General features: G+C 39.4%; 1 protein-coding gene across 1 annotated transcript in view; it reads left to right on the top strand.

The window, feature by feature from the left end:
* Positions 1-19,219, top strand: part of snx29 (sorting nexin 29) — a 179,102-nt gene that overhangs the window by 152,865 nt on the left and 7,018 nt on the right. Inside the window, exon 20 of the mRNA XM_088070391.1 lies at positions 9,169-9,308. Within this exon, the coding sequence (XP_087926517.1) occupies positions 9,169-9,308 (140 nt within the window). The remainder of the gene's footprint in view (positions 1-9,168; positions 9,309-19,219) is intronic.

Here is a 19,219-nt window from a genome sequence, read left to right as displayed (position 1 = left end):
CTGAAATAGGAGCACATTGACTTCTCTTGTACACTCATCATTATGACTTTTAGTTGCATCCAAGCGATCGTGCTTGTGTTAATGTAACAGAACTCTTCATTAACGTTTCGTCCTGTGGTGCTTATGAACAGGACATCTTCACTATCACAACTGAAGCAGCAATCATGAAAACATTGTTGAGGGAACGTCATTTGGATTCATTTCATTTGGAAATTGGCCAGTGTCATAACAGCCAGTGGCAGAGTTGACCCCTGACAATGGTCGCTGCGGCCCCACGAGTCCCACGAGTCCCCGCGAGGCCTTGTGGTCATCAAGTCTTTGCCTCTTTGACTCATTTGTGCATCTGTGTCTCTTCGTCCTGCTAATGAACTAATGAGGCTCTCCCTCTCTGTGTCTCCGAGCGCTCTGGGCCAGACTGTCCAGCTGCGTGACCTAACAATACAGATGATGTTTTACACACACACACACACACACACACACACACACACACACACACACACACACACACACACACACACACACAGGCTGTGACAGCTCTTAACCAGCTGATTTGTCAGGGGCCTGGCCATGCATACAGACTAAATGTTCCCAAGTTGCGCCTGTCAAATCCCTCCTGATGCTAACACTGAGACCGAGGGGGGGCAGGATGATCATATCCAGCACATGTTGTTGTCAGACCTCAGAGCCCAGCTGTCAGCTCTCCTCTCTGTCCGAACCTCATCCACATTCGATGACTTATGTCCAAATGCTATCCTTTTTTTGTTCTCATCCCTCAATATCAATTTCTCTCATTTGCCCACTTGCATCATCGTCTCCTCCCCGGCTCACTGAAGTCCCTTGTCTGCCTCAGGCTTCGATACAAATCACCTCATTTTTTGGCTTTTATCTCGCTCTCTCTTTTTTCCTTTTCAAGGCTGTAAATGGAAAGACGTTGTGGTTTTCTTTTCCCAGGAGCTGCAGATTAAAACACAAGGCACAATGTAAAGGAATCTTTTAGGAGAACGCTGTTTCTTCCGTTGCAGAAACCACAGCTCGTCCATGTTTAGTGAGCACTCAGATAAGGTTGTGTAGAGGATGAACTTTAAGTTTTGATGCCAACAATTGCAGACTAATAAGGTTTGTCAGCATTTTTGCATATTATCTTGCTGCTCAAACCACTAAGCTGCAGTGTTGTGGTCTTGCTTGGTAACAGCAGGACCATGAGACCAGGGAGAGAGCCTTGTTTTTAAAAGTCTGTCAGCATCTCAGTAATTTAGTTTCACTCCTGTCTGTACTGATTGGATTCAGCCAAGCTGTGTGAAGTTACTGCTGATGCAAACCCAACGTTTCCTGCTGCTGCTTCACGTTTATAAATTGTTTGAACAGCAAACGATCAAGGGGCTTTAATTGTGAAGCAGCTACAGGAAAAGTAATGTTTTCCACTCTGTTGCTTTTGGCACAGCACAGCCAGCCCATTCTCATTCCGAATTTTCACAGTGCTTTTGGCATAAGATTGCGACGCCTGAGCCAACTTTTGCATCTGCATGAAATGCTGCTAGAAGATCTCAGGTGAGAGTGTGGTAGTACAGAATCATTCATGATGTTATTATATGCCAGCGGATGGCTGGGTGGTGCCTGCAGTGGCTGCAGGCACAGGCAGCGTCACTTGAGAATGTTGCTGGTCGTAACATGTCGCGTCTACATGAAACACGTCAGAACAACATCAGGTTTGAAAAGGTGGTTGATGGTTCCAACAAACCACAGACTTTTATGTCTGGTGTGATGATTTTTTTCTACACCTTACCATGTCCCATTTTGCCTAATCTTAACCATCCAAAACCAGCATGTGTGTTTGTTGACGTCCTGGTGTTAGTGTCCATGTGCTGTTGTTGCCTAAACATAACCGCATGCAGCATCATCCTAACATGTGCTTCTGTTGCCATCACAGTTGCAGCATCCTAGAGCATGATATATAGAAGTGGAAGTCCGCAGCAATGTGGCGTTGTGTGATGATTTGGCCTGAGAAGGTGTTGGCTCAGCGCAGTTTCCCACCAGTATTTTAAATGGTTATTGCAGATTAGACTAGGGTCACTGAACCTGACTGGTATCCTTAGGCTCTGATTTAGTTTTCAACTGCTGTTCATCCCACAATTTGTGAAGACATACACGCAACATTAGCGGATGCAAAAAGGGACTGATACTCAAAAAATTTAGGGAACAGTTTGCATGGACAATTTTTAGTAGGACTTAATAAAATAAATAGAATAGCTTTAGTAAAATCAGTTGACCACTGAATATCACTATGTGTGGATCATTGTCAAGTTGGTTCAACTTAATTAATTTTGTCAGAGTCAAAGAAAATTGTGTCAGTTTTACCAAACTGAGTTAGTCAGATTATAAAAGACTCGGAGGGATCGACTCAATAATGCCAGAGTTGGAACTACATGAAAAGATGCATGCAATCCATAATCTTATTTTTAAAGACGTTGAACCAGTACCTTCTGGCTGAAAGTTAAGTGAGAAGATCAACACCTCTCTTCATTTTCAGTTAATTTCAAGCTTGCAGTCTCTTAGTTTTTGCAAGTGCAAATCAGTCAGGCTTTATCCAAATGTATTAAAACCCACCTACACCTAAAGCCCCTAATTACTACACTAATTTTAGTTTTTTAAATCTGTACAAACATTGGAGTGTAAAAAGGACAAGTTTGCTGTTTTACAGGTGATTGTGTGCCAGTCTACTTTGTAAAATCTGACAAGTTGACTTTCATTGAAAAATGTTAGTAAATATATTTGTTAGTCCTAATTGTTTAGATTTATAATATAATATAAATATAATTTTTTATAATTGTTAATATGTTTAGATTATATCTAATTAAGTTTAAATTGTAGTCATGTTTACTTAATTTGTGTTAAGTTGTTACAACTTAAAAATGACAAGTTTAATTAAAACAGTCTTTCTAAGTTTTCTGTGCTATATCTCTGTATTCTGCCACTTGCAAACTTGTCAATCATATCTATATTTTCTTACAGTTGCCCAAGAAATAAGTTGCATCCAAATTACAAACTACACAGTATACCCACTCTGTGTAATATTGTTCAACATACATTTGTGTGAATAAACAGTACGTTTTCAGAGGCACTGAGCTGTAATTATTACATAATTCACTGAGATTCTCCTTGCCAGTATAAGGTGCATAACCATGGTAACTCGTTTCAATGGGTGTTATTGACTTTACAGGGGTACCATGGTTTGGCATGCTGTAATATTGTAATATCTCACCAGTAATAGTATGCAACACACTCACTGTTGGCTTTTTTCCTCATAGCGGACATTCTGTAATATCTCACATCCTGTTTTAGTTGTTAGCTTTGGTTGCATAGACTGTAGAAATAATGAACGCAGCTACTGTGACGTCACCTATTAGTTTGTGGACTCCTATTTTGAAACCTAGAGGTTTGGCTGCCACCATCTTGGTTTTTTGGAGCCAGAAGAGACATTATTTGAACAAGAGGGTGGAGGAGTGAGGGGTGGATCTGACTCACACCGTTTGTCATAACTTTAAGCCCTAACAAAATGTAAGCAGGTGAATTCTATAAAACTCTATCCCCCGTTCATTTATCATAAATGTAGTAACTAAGTAAAAAGACCAAATGCATTTTTCATGCCACAATGTTTACATATGTTAAACATGCTGTAAAGCTGGCCATTTTGGCATGGGGGTCTATGAGGATTGACTCGCTGTTGGAGTTAGCCTCTAGTGGACATTAGAGGAACTGCAGTTATTGGTTTCATCACTCAGTCTTGGAGGTCGCTGCTTGCCTGGTTTACTGGAATCGTGAATCGTTTCACCTTTATTAGTGATCGGGCTTGTGATCAAATGTATTTGTGTGCCATTGCTGATGTTTGGTTCACCATTAGCCATTCATATGGTTAACTAATTTATAATAATATAAAATTAAAGTCTACACTGATCCCCACTTAAGATATTTGTTTCAATGCATATTACAATAACAATGGGACTTTATAGCTCTGGATAAGTGTATTTACAGTAACATTACATTTGTGTCCTGAGATGTAAATCACAGCACAAAAATGGCACTGACACAACCGCCATCCGCCATCGGCAGTCGGCCCATCTGCACACACAAAGCAAGGAGTGCCAAGGCCGCCCTGATTAATTAATCAGAAACTACAAAGTGAATTATTAACCAGTCTTAGTATGTTGCGTTCACATATTATGCAATATACATGTTTTATGCTTTTAATTATGACAAGGAGACATTGTGGCCGTCTTGTATGAGCATTCCTGAATCGATGTTTTATGCATGGCGCGGACCCGCGGTTTGGTGTGTGTTTAGAGAACAGCCTGTTCAGCCTCGCTGCGGTCCAGTGTGGGCTGACTTGGTGGAAAAGTGTTGACCTTGTTTTGTTGCCAGCGTGTACTAACGAGGTGCGCAACTCGTTTAATTCAAGTGGGTTCAAATCAGCGCTCAGGTTGATTTTTAATGTGGGGGATTTTATTTTTATTTTGACTGCATATGTGAAGCTTAGAAACTTTTTGTTTCTGGAAAATATAACAGACACCAAGGGAGCCATTCACATACAGGAAATCCTTAAATTTGTTCACAGTCTGCTCGTTATAAGTATCCAAAGCAAACAGCTTCTTATGCAACCACTAAATCTGGTCTGGAACTTCCATTACATGGCGCCTCTACATCCCTGCTGTCTCCCGAGCTGCAGAGAAATAAAACCAAAAAAGAATATGTATCACTGTAAACACACAGTTATTCCACAGCAGGATCGAAGTCTCGGTCAAAAGCATTGATTTCCTGTTGGTACCGCAGGGTGTGCTTACTTTTCACTTCTGAGAGTGTTTTTTGTTGCCAGGCAACATTTAGCTCTTCAGACATGCGGTTTGGAGGGATTTTTTTCACCTCTGCTTGAACTGAAAGGCGTAAAGCTGGCAGCAAATTCACTGAGCAGTTGTGGAGACCCCGACGCATATGTGACTACTTTACGCTTCTCTTCCATTGACTTCCCCCCTCTCCTGCTTATCTCTCCTCTCCGGGAAGTGACATTTAGCTCTGGTGTGTGTGTCTTTGTGTGTGTGTGTTTGTGTGTTTGTGTGTGCGCGCATATACATCCAGTTTATCTGTCTGCCATTACAAGATCATTTTATGATCCCATATCGCTGCTGATAAGCATGCATATAGAAATGTCTTACCGTGGAACTAGAGTCCATGATGTGTTAGACATCTAGAGGAGAGGGCGGCAAGACAGAGTCCATAAACCTCACTGCTCCTTAAAGCTCCAACACTGTCCCACAAAGGCAGACTGAATTAATTACAGAAGCTGTCATGAAAAAAATTGCTTTTCGCTACATTACGCGTTTTTTTTTCTTCCATATGGGGGGGTGATATGTGCATACATGCATACATGTATTATATATTTCTGTCTTATATGGATATGTGTAGGCATATTTGTGTGTGTGTGTGTGTGTGTGTGTGTGTGTGTGTGTATATGTATATATATACATATATCTCTGTGTGGGGAGGGGAGGAGAGGGTTGGACAAAAGGTTAACTTTTTTTCTGGAGTACCTGCAAAATTTGGGAAACATGATGCATTCATCATGCTCAAAATGAGGAAGGTTCAAGAAATATGACACAAACTTCCACTTGGACTTAAAAATGGACTGATTCAAATTTAGTATTTGAATGTCAAAGGCCACTGTGACCTTACAAAACATATTTTTGACCATATATCAAAAATTTGTCTACTAATTCTGACAAAAATGTCTAATGCACAAAGGTATGCAACAGCGTGATGGTAATTCTTGTATTTCATTCACTGCAAGGTAGCTTTAGCATTAGCCAAGGCAAACCGAGGCTATTCTGATGGCTAGCTTTCCTTTGATGTAGCTCACTTGGTTTTGCTGTCTGTTTTGCTTTTCCTTTTTTCTTTTGACATATTTTTTTCTTATATAGTAAAACAGCTATCAGTAAAAATGATTACAGCCTTAATTTTGACCAAATAAATAGTAAACTGCCTTCAAAGAGCCTCTCATATCTTCATTTTTACCTTTAAAAAAGGATGTGCAGGATTTCTATTGCTCCTATAGGGCAGGAATAGGTCTGTCTCACCTTCATATTTTGTATGTGCCGGTACATGTCCTCTCCCATATGATGAATAATAATAGACTGATTTAGGCTTCATGTCATATCAGTACAGCAGTGTGGAGAGGACAAGAGGGAGGGAGCACGGTGCTGAGATAGCTTGATGTGAGCAGACAGATGTAAGAGGACAGATTCAGCCTTGTACCTGCATCAGTATGCCACGGTCGTTTCTGCTCTGCCCTCTCGCTCCTCTGTGCAAACACGACACAGCACCTGGCCTCTCCAGCCCTCCTCTCCGTCTCCACGAGAGGATGAATCTGTCATCATGTCCATTAGTGTTATTACTGCGCTGACATCTATGAAAGCGGTCGGGGTGTCCCTTATTGTGTTGACATAGCATGAAACCCACGCTGGCACGCACAGCCTAATCTGACACATCAGATTTACCCGGTTCTGCCGTGCTTGTTTCACCCTGCACGCAGCACACTTTACTTATCCGCTCCTGCTCCCCCAAAGTCACACTTACCCACTGATTGGGGTGACAGTGAACCTCCTAGTGACTCCCTTATTTGAAAAAGTTGTCTCTGGCCACTGTGCTGAGCATTATAAACCAACTTTTTGGTAGGTTAAGCGGGAAAATGCGAATGTACTGTGCCATGAATAAGTAGCTAAAGGCATCTAATGTGCCTCTGGAAATTCAGTTAGCATTTATAGAGAAATTAAAATATTTTCACCAAATTGTCCATCTGTTGTTATACACAGCTTTTTTTGGATATACACAGTGATTCACACACAGTTAATATTGTTTCCCACAGAATAAGAATTTATATGTGATGGTAGGTGACGATGGAAAACCTCTTTTTTTTTCACTTTGTCTTGTGGGTGTGTCCTCTTTATGATTCTGTGTTCCTGTCTCAAAATTCAGATGTTTTTGCATGGCTCTTTATAAGTAATGTTTTTCCTCTGCAGCAGTTTGTAAAGTTGTAACACAGAGTTTATAATTTAACCATCAATTTGATTAGAACCGAAAGATCAAATCAGTGGATAACAGGAGCAGCTGCCACACAGGCAAGTGACAGCAAACTTTTCGACCCAGCATGATAAACAATAATGAGAATGAGAGAATGTTGAGTGTCCTGTTATGCATATAACAAAAAATTAAAAAATTAAACCAGAGAGGCAATGTAGATAAAAACATGATTCCTTTCCTTTTATGGCCAGTAGTTATCTACACAGAAAAATTTCAAAAAAGTAATTTAACTATTCCAAACTATATGCAAAAATGAATGTAGCTGAACAATTGACACTACTGCATAATGTAGGTAAACTACTAGTTTAATTACATTTAGTTCACTACTCCCCGCTGGCTGTATTTTCTGTTTTTTATAGTTGTCAAAGGTTGTATTGACTTCCTTTTTTAAAAATTAGGAGCAGTCTAATCTTAATGTCATCAATGGCAGGCACTGTAATGTCCTTCCTCCAGGTAGCTTGTCGAAAACAAATGAGAAAAGTCCCCATGGGCCTCAGATGTTAACATCTCATAAATAAGCAGTAATTTCACTGCACCCGTTGATTAATGACTTTGAACCTGCACCAGCCTTGTTTTATCACTGCTTTAATTTTGATATTCTTTGTGGTATAGGGCTTCTTGTACAGAAAAAAAAAACACATTTGTATTTCATGACAAGACAATCCACTTGGATTTCGGGATTTTAGATCAAAAGAGAAGCAATAGTCTCAGTAACAGAAAACTGTTGGCCTCCCATAGCGGCTGTTTGTTCCAGTCCCAGCACCAGAGAGTGAAACGGAACAGTGCCCAGGCTTTGTTCTGAGCCGTGCTGGACACGGATTAGCCCTGCTAGCAGTGGCCATGTGGCTTTGTGCCTCTGCCTCCAGAGTCGCTGTGTGAGGGAGGTCTGAATGCTCACATGACTGTGCCTAATTTTTCTACAACATCAGCAACCAAATGACAAAATAAGCACAAATATTGAGGTGTGTTAATCCTCCGAAATGCATGTTGTTGTTTTTTTTTTTATCAGGTATGGAGCATTGCTTTTCATGGGGTTTGGAGGCCTGCTCATAGGCAGTATTGTGGATAAATTGTAGTTTTACCTGCAAAACATACAGTATTTGTCCTGACAGGAGGAAACACACAGGGACAAATCAAACAATGGGACACAAAACTGGTCTGAGGAGGAAAACAATCAATTTCTGGAAGAATCCCTAAAAGAAAGCACAAACCAAAAAGTAAATTTGATTCACAAATCAAAACAATCAAGCAAGCAGGAAAAGACAAATGTATGGGTGTAAATTGTAATGAAAGTAAATTGAAGTCACATTTAAGTGTAAAATTAGTATTAGTATTTTCATTGGGTTCTCCTGGGGACAAAACACACTTCACAGGATGCATTCATTTTCATCAATTATTACGTAAGCTTAGCCATGTTGTGGCTAAGATAGATTTAAAGGCACCTTAAGATTTTTTTTCTTCACTTTTTACTTAGGTTGCTCAGATCTTTTGTGCAACAGTTAAAGGATTCATTAATTATGAGACTGAGATAAGAAGAAAACCTTGATACTTACTTTAACATTTTAAAGAAATCTGTCACAAAAAAAATGAAATGTCCAAAAATCTTATAAATGGACTAAAATACAAGAAATGTCCTAAAATACTAGAAACTAAGGAGATTGATAGAAATGTTCCAAAATTCTAGAAATATACTAAATTCATAGAAATGTTTTAAAATCCTAGAATTGTTTACGGGGCTGCTGTGGCCCCTGGCATCCTGAGTCCCTGGCATCCAGTATCCCTGCTAAAAAAGGTTCATAGAGGGGATCTACAGAACTGTTAATTCTTTTTGGGTTCACCACAACCTGTAAGTCATGTAATTCATCGTTAATATAAAAATATTGATTATGGCCACCATATCCCATTAATGCATTATTTCGGTGCGGTTTTAAAAAGCTGTTTTTGCAGCTTTAACTTCAGCTTTTCGAAGCTGAAACTAACTGGTTCTTATCTCTCCTTCCCTGCTCTGTTTGTCTCTCTCTCTGTGTCTCTCTCTGTCTGCAGGATGCCAAGTTTGTGGAGGAGAGGAGGAAGCAGCTGCAGGGCTACCTTCGGATGGTGATGAACAAACTGATCCAGACGCTGCCGGAGTTCACAGCCCGCCCCACCAAAGAGACCCTGCTGTCTCTGCTGCCTTTCTGTCTGTAAGTGGACACACACAGCCGTGTTCAATCCACATCTTGAGCCTTTTATACGAGCGCGTGTAGATGTGTGTGTGTTTGTGTGTGGGTGAGAGATTCAGGGGAAGGATGCCAGCACATGTGTGCAGGTGCGCAGCTTCTGTCTGTGAACCGCTGCTGCAGTTCTGAGCAAAGGAATCCAAATGGAAACTGTCAAAGAAAGAAGCATTATATTCATAATATTAGATGATGAGGGTTTTGTGTATGTGTGTGTGTGTGTGTGTGTGTGTGTGTGTGTGTGTGTGCGTGTGTGTGTTTGTCCGTAGCAAACTCAAATATGGTGGAATCTACATTATTTACTTTTTAAAAAATGTAGAGTTGGGTTTTGCCATCAAAGAAATTCCACTGTGTGCTCACACAACATGTAAAAAGGGAAAACATCCATTTTTGGAAACAGTTTGCATGTTTTATACCAATTTAATCTATGAGATTTTCTAAAAGAATTAGCTGCAGTGGCTGTTGTGGTGTAGTTGTTACAGGATACAAACAGGCAGGATTAATGTCACCAACAACGCCAAATCCCTTGTAAACAATCTTGAGCGTTTTCCTGTGTGTTACACTCATAATTCACACATGCATGTTCTCTGACACACACTCAGACGTGTGAAAGTGCACGATGCCTCGGCTGCCCACCTACCTACCAGGCTACGTCTGAAAATGAGATGTTCCAGTCATTTCCTGTCAATACTCACATCAGTTTCCACTTACTGTGCTCCGTCAGCTGGCGTGACCTGTCACAGCGTCTGCCTGGATGTCATTTCCTCTCTGGAGATGTCTGAGTCATCGGGCTTAGGCAAAAACAACAATGTAGCTGAGACTGATGGAGGCTCTTCACTCTGTGGCCTTGTTGGACGCCACTTTGTGTAGAATGCTTATGTGGTAATCATATTTACAAAAAATTCTCATGGCATACATTTTTATGGCTCTGTGCAAGTGATAGCCAAGGCCAGAGGCAAAGTGTCTTTGGGCTGTCCGTTTGTCTGTCTTCCGATCTCGTGAACTTGATATCTCAAGAGCACCTCGAGGGATTTTCTTCAAATTTAGCACAACCATCCACTTGGACTCAAGGATCAACTGACTAGATTTTGATTGTCAAAGGTCAAGGTCACTGGGTCCTTGCATCCGTCTCATTTTTGTAAAACCATTATCTCATGAACACCTTCTTGAAATTCACCAGAAACGTCCACTTTGACCTAAAGATGAACTACTTAGACTGTGGTAGTTATAGGTTAAAGGTCAAGGTCACTGTGACCTTATCCGTCTCATTCTTGTGAACGCGATATCTCAGGAACACCTTGAGGGAATTTCTTTAAACTTGTCACAAACGTTTAAGCAAACTACAGGATGAACTGATTAGATTTTGGTGGTCAATGGTCAAGGTCAAGGTCACTGTGACCTTGTGACCTATAAAATCTCAAAGACATATGCGAAAAATACTCATCATAATTTTTCAGAGTCCAAAGTGACATCTTCGGTTTGCTTCTTTTGTCCAACCAGCATTCCAAAACTCAAAGGCTCTTCATTTACTGTTGTAAATGACATTCTTTGTCATTTACAACAGTAAAAGCAGCTAAGTCTCACATATAAGAAGCCAAAACCAGCATTTGACATTTTTGCTTCAAAAATGACTAACAATTAACCAAATATTTGCCATTAATTTTCTATTGATTGATTACGTGATTAATTGATTAGTCCTTGCAACACCAGCCCCAGGCTGGGGTCCTGAGTGAGACATTTTGACGAAGTGTGTCCGGTTTTGAATCAGACTCTGGTGCAGTTTGTTAGCGGTAGGAAGGTGAAGGAGACCAACCGCAGTACTGATATGTGATGTTGAAATGAGAACCAAGGATAAATAACTAAGTCCATCTGATTATCGTGGGAACTGTGCAGGAAGTGATCTTGTAAGATTACAAAATTATCCAAGAGATCATTTGATAACCATGGTAATGCATGTGCACATCATTTTCCCAGATACATCAGAAAGAGAAGTTGAAGTGAAGTGTTTGTTCTGCTCAGGGAAAGTACTTGAGGTTGAAGCCTGTCAGGTGGATTTATAATGCCCAGTAATGCAAGCTTTTCAACCTAATATCATGCATTAAATATACAAATGCCATAGAAAAGCAGGTCAGAGGGTTGTTGTTGACGTCTCTAAAAACATAAAACAAAGTAGACACAATTCGAAGGTCAACCCTGTTGTTTGGGCCTTGGATCTTGCATTTTCTTTCGAACGAAAATTTGTTTAAAAAATGACTTAAAAATCTACCTTGTACCTTAAATAATTGTGCTGCTCTGCAATGCCTTATAGTTGAATTTAAATCCCATCAAATATAAAAGAAATGTGTTTTCTTTATAGAATAATACATATCTTATGAATTCTGCCGGGGTATGTAAACCTATGAGCAGAACTGTATAAGTGGTCTCCTCTGTACGAATGAATGAATGAAAAGTAAATATATAGAGAAAATAATCCAAATTGAGGGGTGTGTCTCATCCAGTAGAAGTAGAAGTCTGTAAACCTCCACAGCACAGACTTCTCATTTTTTTGTACCCCTTGAGAGGCTTAATAATCCTGTCTCTCTCCTTCTCATAACGTGGAGCTGAAATAGAAACCTTTTTACCGCTCATCTTTGAATAGCAGGAAGTATTACAGTGTCAGGTCACATCACATTACTTCTTCTTTTCCCCTTGCACTGAAATATTCTTTTTCAGAGTTTAATGCGTCTTCATTGATACATTAATCTGCTCTTACCCGAATACAGCATGTTTTTGATTGCGATAAATCTAAAGAAAAAAATGTAAATGCTTATTTCTGTCTTTGAGCGTACACACAGTTTTAGTTGTGAGTCTACAGAGTTTTCAGCATCTGGCCTCTGGTGTGTTGTTCAAACACTCATGATTAACCTTCTGTGTTCACAGGATAGAAGTCAGGGGTAAGTGATGCATAAGCAAGCATTTATAAAGCTGTATGTGCACATGATTCTGTCTTACAAAGCTCAGTCTTTGTGGTGCTGGGTGCACATGCACGAGCCTCATTTCCACACCCACAGATCACCGTAAATAGTCTCTCTCTACCATTCATTACAGCCTTTAGTGAGCAATACTGTAAAGAAAGACTGACTGTCTGCGACATCCTGTCCTGAAATACTAGAAACTTCAAGTCCTAGAAATTTCTTGAAATCCTTGAAATGTCCTTAAATCCTAGAAACACCCTAAAATCCTAGAAGTGTCAGAGAAACCTAGAGATTTCCTGAAATTTTAGAAATGTCCTTAAATCTTAGAAATGTCCTAAAATCCTAGAGGGGTCCTGAATTCCTAGAAACATCCTAAAATCATAGAAAGTTCCTGAAATCCTAGAAACATCCTAAAATCTGAGAAATATCCTTAAATCTGATAAATGTCCTAAAATCCTAGGAACATCCTAAAATCCAAGACGAATCCTAATATCAGAGAAACATCCTAAAATCTAAAATCACATCACTATAAATAGATGTAGAAACACACCTAAACATATGTTTGGATATCGATACTTATCTCCCTCCACCTCTTTTTACAGCTCATAGTGAGAAATACGTTAAATAAGGAGCAATTTCGCTCACTGCATCACATCGGCGAGGTTCTCCAACAGTGCCAGAGCATCCATCATTAGCCGTAGATATTTGTGGCAGCATCTGTGCCACTAATTAATCACATTTGTGTAAACCATCATCGTGTTAAAATCACAATCATAATTACTGTTAGACATCAAAAGGATCTTTTATTCATTCAGAGCGCTCATGTGGAAACAGACTTTACAAAGTGCTTCACAGGATAAAATTAAAAGATCACTGGCAGAGAGATGAATGTAAATTAAAGTAATGATTAAATTAATCACTCATACATAATGTCAAATTACTTTATAAATGCACCTTTGATTGATTTTTTTACAGAACGCTGTGTGAGCTGCAAAAATAGTTACACAAAATGGCAAACAACCCAAAGACAATGTTATCCATCTCTCAACTTGTATTCAATCTCGTCCTCATCATTACACCTGCAGCTATTTCCTCTGGAACCCAGTGTATGCTGCTCTGAAGAATGCGAGAGATGACTCATTCTGCACAGTCCTCCCTCATACTTTGAAACCTGAGAAATTTGGCTTTATTTCTGTCAAAAAGATGAGAAGAAGGTAATCAGCAATAAGGTAAAAAGTGACCCTAAAATTTGCAAGAAATTGGTTAAAAAAAAAAAAAAGACAAGAAAATTACCTTAAAATTATTATTAAGAAAAAAAAATGTAATGACCTGGAAAATGCGCTTGAAAATTAAAATAATTCTGTAACATAATTTAAGATATCTATTTATGATAGTTAGAAATACAATATTTCCCTATATTTTTACCCTAGATGTTTTCTCCCGAGCTTTTTAAAAATCATTTTATAAATCTACTTATTTCTTGCCATTTGTGGAACAGATTTTTTAAAGAAATCACACCAACTTGCTTAGAGTTCAAAGGTTTAATAACTTGAAAATCTGAAAGGAGCACAAGAAAAGTGATGTCGCTCTAGGTTTCAAAGGTTTAGTGTGTGGTAAAAGGCGTACGCATGGTCTTTGTGTGCACACTTCATTTATGCATCTGGCCCCTGGGGGAGTTACTGATTAAACTTTGCTCTACCTGCTGATGTCATGGCTCCACACTCTTTGTGGTCAAGATGACGCAGAAAAAAAACACACATCATGTTCATTATGTTAACGTGTTTGAACAACGATATCTCGAGCATCATCGGGTAACGTTGAGTTGATGTTAGAGGACTTTTACTTGCATGTGCAGGTCTGTCTCTGCCGGCTGTGATCTGAGCTGACACTGTTGCTCTCACTAATACAACACAGTGGAATTACAGCTGACATTGAACCAACACTGGTCACCATACCATAATATTCCTGACTCACATGTGTTTAAATGCATGAGGCCAGTTTTGTCCTCATATGTAATGGTCTGATGAGATGTTAGTGCCTAACAGCGTGTTCAGATGATCAGACATTCACTGGCTGAACGTCTTCAGTAAGGGATGAAAGTCTGATTTAATCTGCTCATTAACTTGATGAGGGGGAACAGGAGGAAACGTGGAGAGGATACAGAGGAAAGCAAGGATACCTTAAATAGAAACCATACATTGCTTAGTTATGTAACAACCGTGTCTGATCCAAATTAATTGAATTCTGTAAATTCTCAACAGCGCAGGTTCCCACAATCATGAGAATTATGGAAAAGTTATAAAATTAGAAAACCAGGCCTGGAAATGGTTTGGAATGAACAGATTATTTAAAGGAAATTTTTATTGTTAGGTATTGTTTATAAATCCTTATCATGTCTAACATTTCATTAAAAAAAATAGTGCTGCACTTTGTGACTGTTGAAATGTCACTAGTGTTACATGTAACACAAAGACCAGAGCGACTTCACGGCATCTTTTGGGTTAAAGCATCGAATAGTCATATCAGGAGAGAAACAGGAGAGTACTTTAGGCGTGAATATTTATTGTCAGTGTGGTAAATGGCTTAAAGCAGTGATACTCAACTTACAGCCCACAAGCCAAATCTGGCCCTACATAGGGTTTATTGTGTCAATTTTATCTTTAGCAAATTCAAACTTTTCACTCCAAGCTTTTTGAGGGCCCTTCTCTCATTGGGGCCCTGGGTAATCAGTCCCACCCCCCACCATGATGCCCCTGCAGCTAGCTGGCAGTAGGAATGACATGGGAGTAAAGTTATCCAGTGTTAGCATTTTGCTTAGCTGCAGATGCCTCGGAGGCGTGTGTATAGTAATTTATTAATAACTCATTTATACTACTTAAATGAAGTCAAGGAAATTGGGCAAAATATTATAAAAAGGATATGAAAAAAAATATGGGAACCCCAATAGCGTCCAATAGCGTAGTCAACAAAGAAAAGCCCAGTGCTAATTCAGGCAAAAAGGCAAATTCAGTAAAAACATCATGTTCATTTCATCCGATATACTTCCTATGGTTGTCCACAAACTGGCAATATTCTTTACACTTGTGATAATTATTTATTCAGCACGATGTGTGTAATGATCCTGTGGACCTCCATGATGCCACCAGATTTTGCTGCTTTGTGACAAAGCCTGTCTATGGGTCGAGAGACTCAAACCCAAAATGACAGATGTTCTGGTGCATCGAGACAGTTTGAAGCCAGTGGAGAGAGAAAATGACAGGAGGCAGTTTAGTGAGAAAGATGAAGGGACAGAAAGTTGGTCTGAGGAGGAGACGGGGAAAGATAAAGAGAGGAAAGAGGGGGAGACAGATTGGGGTTCGGCACTTCAGATCTCGAGCTGAAGCACTTGGTGCTCAAAGGCCAGATGGATCTCAAACATCCTTAATGATGCTGCGCTGACCTAAACGCTGTGTCATGTTCTGTTCGGGGACAATATTTCTGTACAAATCCCCCCCAAAAAAGTTACTTTTCTCTTTGAAATATCATCTTGAAGTTGAGTAATTTAAAAGCATTCCATGCCGATCATGGGTTTGAATGTTTTTATAATTGGCTGCTCAGATTGATGTGAGCTGACAGGAAACTCTGAAGGGTTCCCGCTGCTTTGATTTAACTTAGCAGCGGTTTGACAAAGACAGAAACACCAAACGTTTTGATACCACTGATGTTTTAAAAAGGGAAAATAAAGGTAAAAGTGGATGACATTGTTTTTCAGATGATCAAATAACTGCTCCCAGGAGAAATAATGATACCAACAGCAGTGTTAGTAGAATATAGTGCATTTTCTGTGTGGTGTAATGTTTAGCATGTCCACTGTCCTCAGGGTGCTAGCATGCTAACATTTGCTGATGAGCTCTAATCATAAAGTACAGCTTAGGATGATGGGAACGTCATTCATTTTGCCAGTAGTTGTTTTGTAAGTCACAAGGAAGTCTCAAGTCTTTGCATTGAAGTGCCGAATCAGGTACCAAGTCAAAACTGACAAGTCCCATGTCAAGTCCCAAGTCCTAAACTTTGAGTCCTTAACAGGTCTTTGTGTGCTCTTCACAAAATGTATTGCCTTTTGGCAACAGAGTAATAATACGTTTACAAATATTGTGAATACTTTTTAAGATTTGTATTTATTTGTTAACACAAGTCTGATAAAGAGGTTGCTTAGCTGTTAATCTAAGTTTGGCTGAGCATTAGTTCACGATGTTGATTTTAGCCTCAGCCTACCATTCTTTGTGTGGCTTAAAATATTGAACGAAGTTGGAAATTGTCCATCTTTGTCTGTAATTTTTGGTCATTTTGCTTATTAGGCCTTTTGTTTACCACTGTGTAGATTTCGTACCCAATTATGTTTGGTATCATTTTTTCCCTACTGATGCAACATTAGTTCTTCGTGGTTCTCTCCTGCAACTTGTTTGGATGCTGGATTTATTATTTTATTATTACTTTTATTAGCAAACTTTTTCATCTTGTGGGTTAAGGGAAAGTTTAAGTATTTTCAAGTCAGAGGGCTCAACTCAAAGTGAAGTCATGAGTCAGTGGTGTTTACATTCTAATTGAGTTGCAGTTTTTCTTTTCTGTCCTTTCTTTTTTTTAGTTGTGTCTAAAGTCATCAAATTTGTGACTTGAGTCAGAATCATGTGTCTAATACTTTGGTTTATGACCAAATATCTGCAATGACGTTCCATCAGTCTCAGCTGGTCTTCATGTTGAAAGCTCAATAGCAAATGTTAGCATGCTAATACCCTTAACTGACATGCTAACATCAGCATGTTAGCATGCTACCATTAGCATTTAGCTCATTTTAGATCATTAACCAGACATTTTTGACACTGATATTCAATTTATACTTGAGTAACAGACCAGACAGCAGTGTTCGTGTTTGTACAGATCTCTTTGTGGCTCTCCACATGCTACAGTTTTCTTCAACTGTCTGCAACAGCAACACCTCTCCGTATTTTTGCCCCCAGTCCACATGTAGCCTGACCTTTACACTTTTACTGTTAACTCAGAACACAAAGTGCTCTCTCAGGCCACGCTCTCACCTTATTGACCCTCTGACTCAGAGAAGAGAGTTGCAGACCTTTGTCTCACAGTCAGGAGCATTTTGTGGCAGTTTGACTTCAAAACGAGGATGTGACCTTTTATTGTGACGGCCTGAGAAAATGTATCTGTGTCTCCCTCTACACATTCATGTTAGTGTACTTTGTGTGTGTGTGTGTGTGTGTGTGTGTGTGTGTGTGTGTGTGTGTGTGTGTGTGTGTGTAAGAGAGAGAAAGAAAAAGAGAGGAAATGCAGAGGGAGTAGTTTTATTATACAGTCTATTATTCACGGCACGCCGCCTTTTGCTGTTAGACAATCAATTTGATGCATGCTTGTGTTTGTGTACCTGTTTACTCTAATTACGCCTCTGCAGTCAAATTATTAATATTCCAACAGAGCCTGGAAAAGTTATTATCCTGCACAAGTCAATATCATGTCCAAATGGAGGACAAGCTCACGCTGAGAACCAGAGAAAAAACTTATAGGCCTAATTAATTTAGCACATTTAGCTGCTTTACCCAGTTTGATATGAATAAATGAGATGGCTTGTGGTTTCCACTCTGCTCACTGGCCCCAATTTAGTATGATTTTTTGCTGATATAACTCCCCCATGGCACCACTGTTTGGCCAACCTTGGTCAAGTTCAAATTGTGCGACTGCACTTGATGGGGCTCGCCCGGTGCGGCACAGATATGGGAATAAGTGGTGCCTGAGTTACTGATGAATGTACATTTTGTGCCAGAGAGAACGGAATAATGCTCAACGTATTAACAAAGCTCAGGCTGTTCTTGAAATATCTGGTCAAACTGTCCCCTGAAGCTGTGTAATGGTTATGACACTGACGCTTTGCAGCCATACATTTGTCACACTTACAAGAACAGTTCAACCTAAAATCAAAAAAAGTTTATATTTTTTCCATCTTCCCTGTAGGTGTGTTTATCAGCATAGACAGTTTTCATGTGAGGGTTGTCAAGTGTTGGCGATATCAGCCGTAAAAATGTTTCCTTCACAGGCAGATGGGTAAAAAAAAGCGAGACTTTGTAATTAATTGAAGTAAATACTTCTTATAGATAAAAGATAAAAATAAATAAATATAATATTAATAATAAGTAAAATAAATAAATATAATACACCAAATATTCTATGAAAGGTAACTAAGAGAATAATTGAACAAAAAATAATAGTTACAAATGTAAAAAAAAATCAATCAATAAATAGGTTCAATTAAAAGCCAAGCTAAGAAAGTAGGTCTTGAGTTTGCTCTTAAAAGCATCAACAGAACTATTTTCTTTCTACCAAGAGGGAAGCGCACATCTATAACTAGCTCACCTAGTCCCACTGAGCAAGTTAACGTTACAGCAGGATGCCTGTAATGTTTACATCTCGTACTGTTGTGAGCCTCTTGTGAGTAGATGTATGCTTCCTTCTGTGCGATGATACAGTTGATGGGTGTGGTTTAACATAGGCATTTTAAGTTACTTTCATATTCGAGTACTCGCAGAAAAAAAAGTAAGAAAGGGAATTTAAATTGGCCAACAGCAGAAAACAAATGCTCTCTTCTAAATATTGAGGGGACATTGTAATTGTAATATACATTTATGAGGGAAAAAATCTGTATTTTTTGTTTTGGTGTAAACTGTCTCTTTAAATTTGAATCTGTGTTTACAGGGCAGTGCTGCAACTGTCTCTCCAGTCTTATTTAAACATGACAGAGCGTCTCTGCCCTCTCGCTGTGCCGCTTTATTAGCCCCCGCTGCATCACGTACAAGCATATGGCCCACCGTGACACTGTGAGGCAAAGCATGTCACCATGAGTGCGTTTATTTTTAGCACGTGTTGGAATCAAACTCCAGG

The sequence above is a fragment of the Plectropomus leopardus genome, chromosome 19 (genome assembly GCF_026936395.1).
Source record: "Plectropomus leopardus strain MGB_pleo_1.0 chromosome 19, ASM2693639v1, whole genome shotgun sequence".
Lineage (NCBI taxonomy): Eukaryota > Metazoa > Chordata > Actinopteri > Perciformes > Serranidae > Plectropomus > Plectropomus leopardus.
Note: the sequence above shows the minus strand (reverse complement) of the source record. Positions and strands in the feature narration are given on the sequence as shown.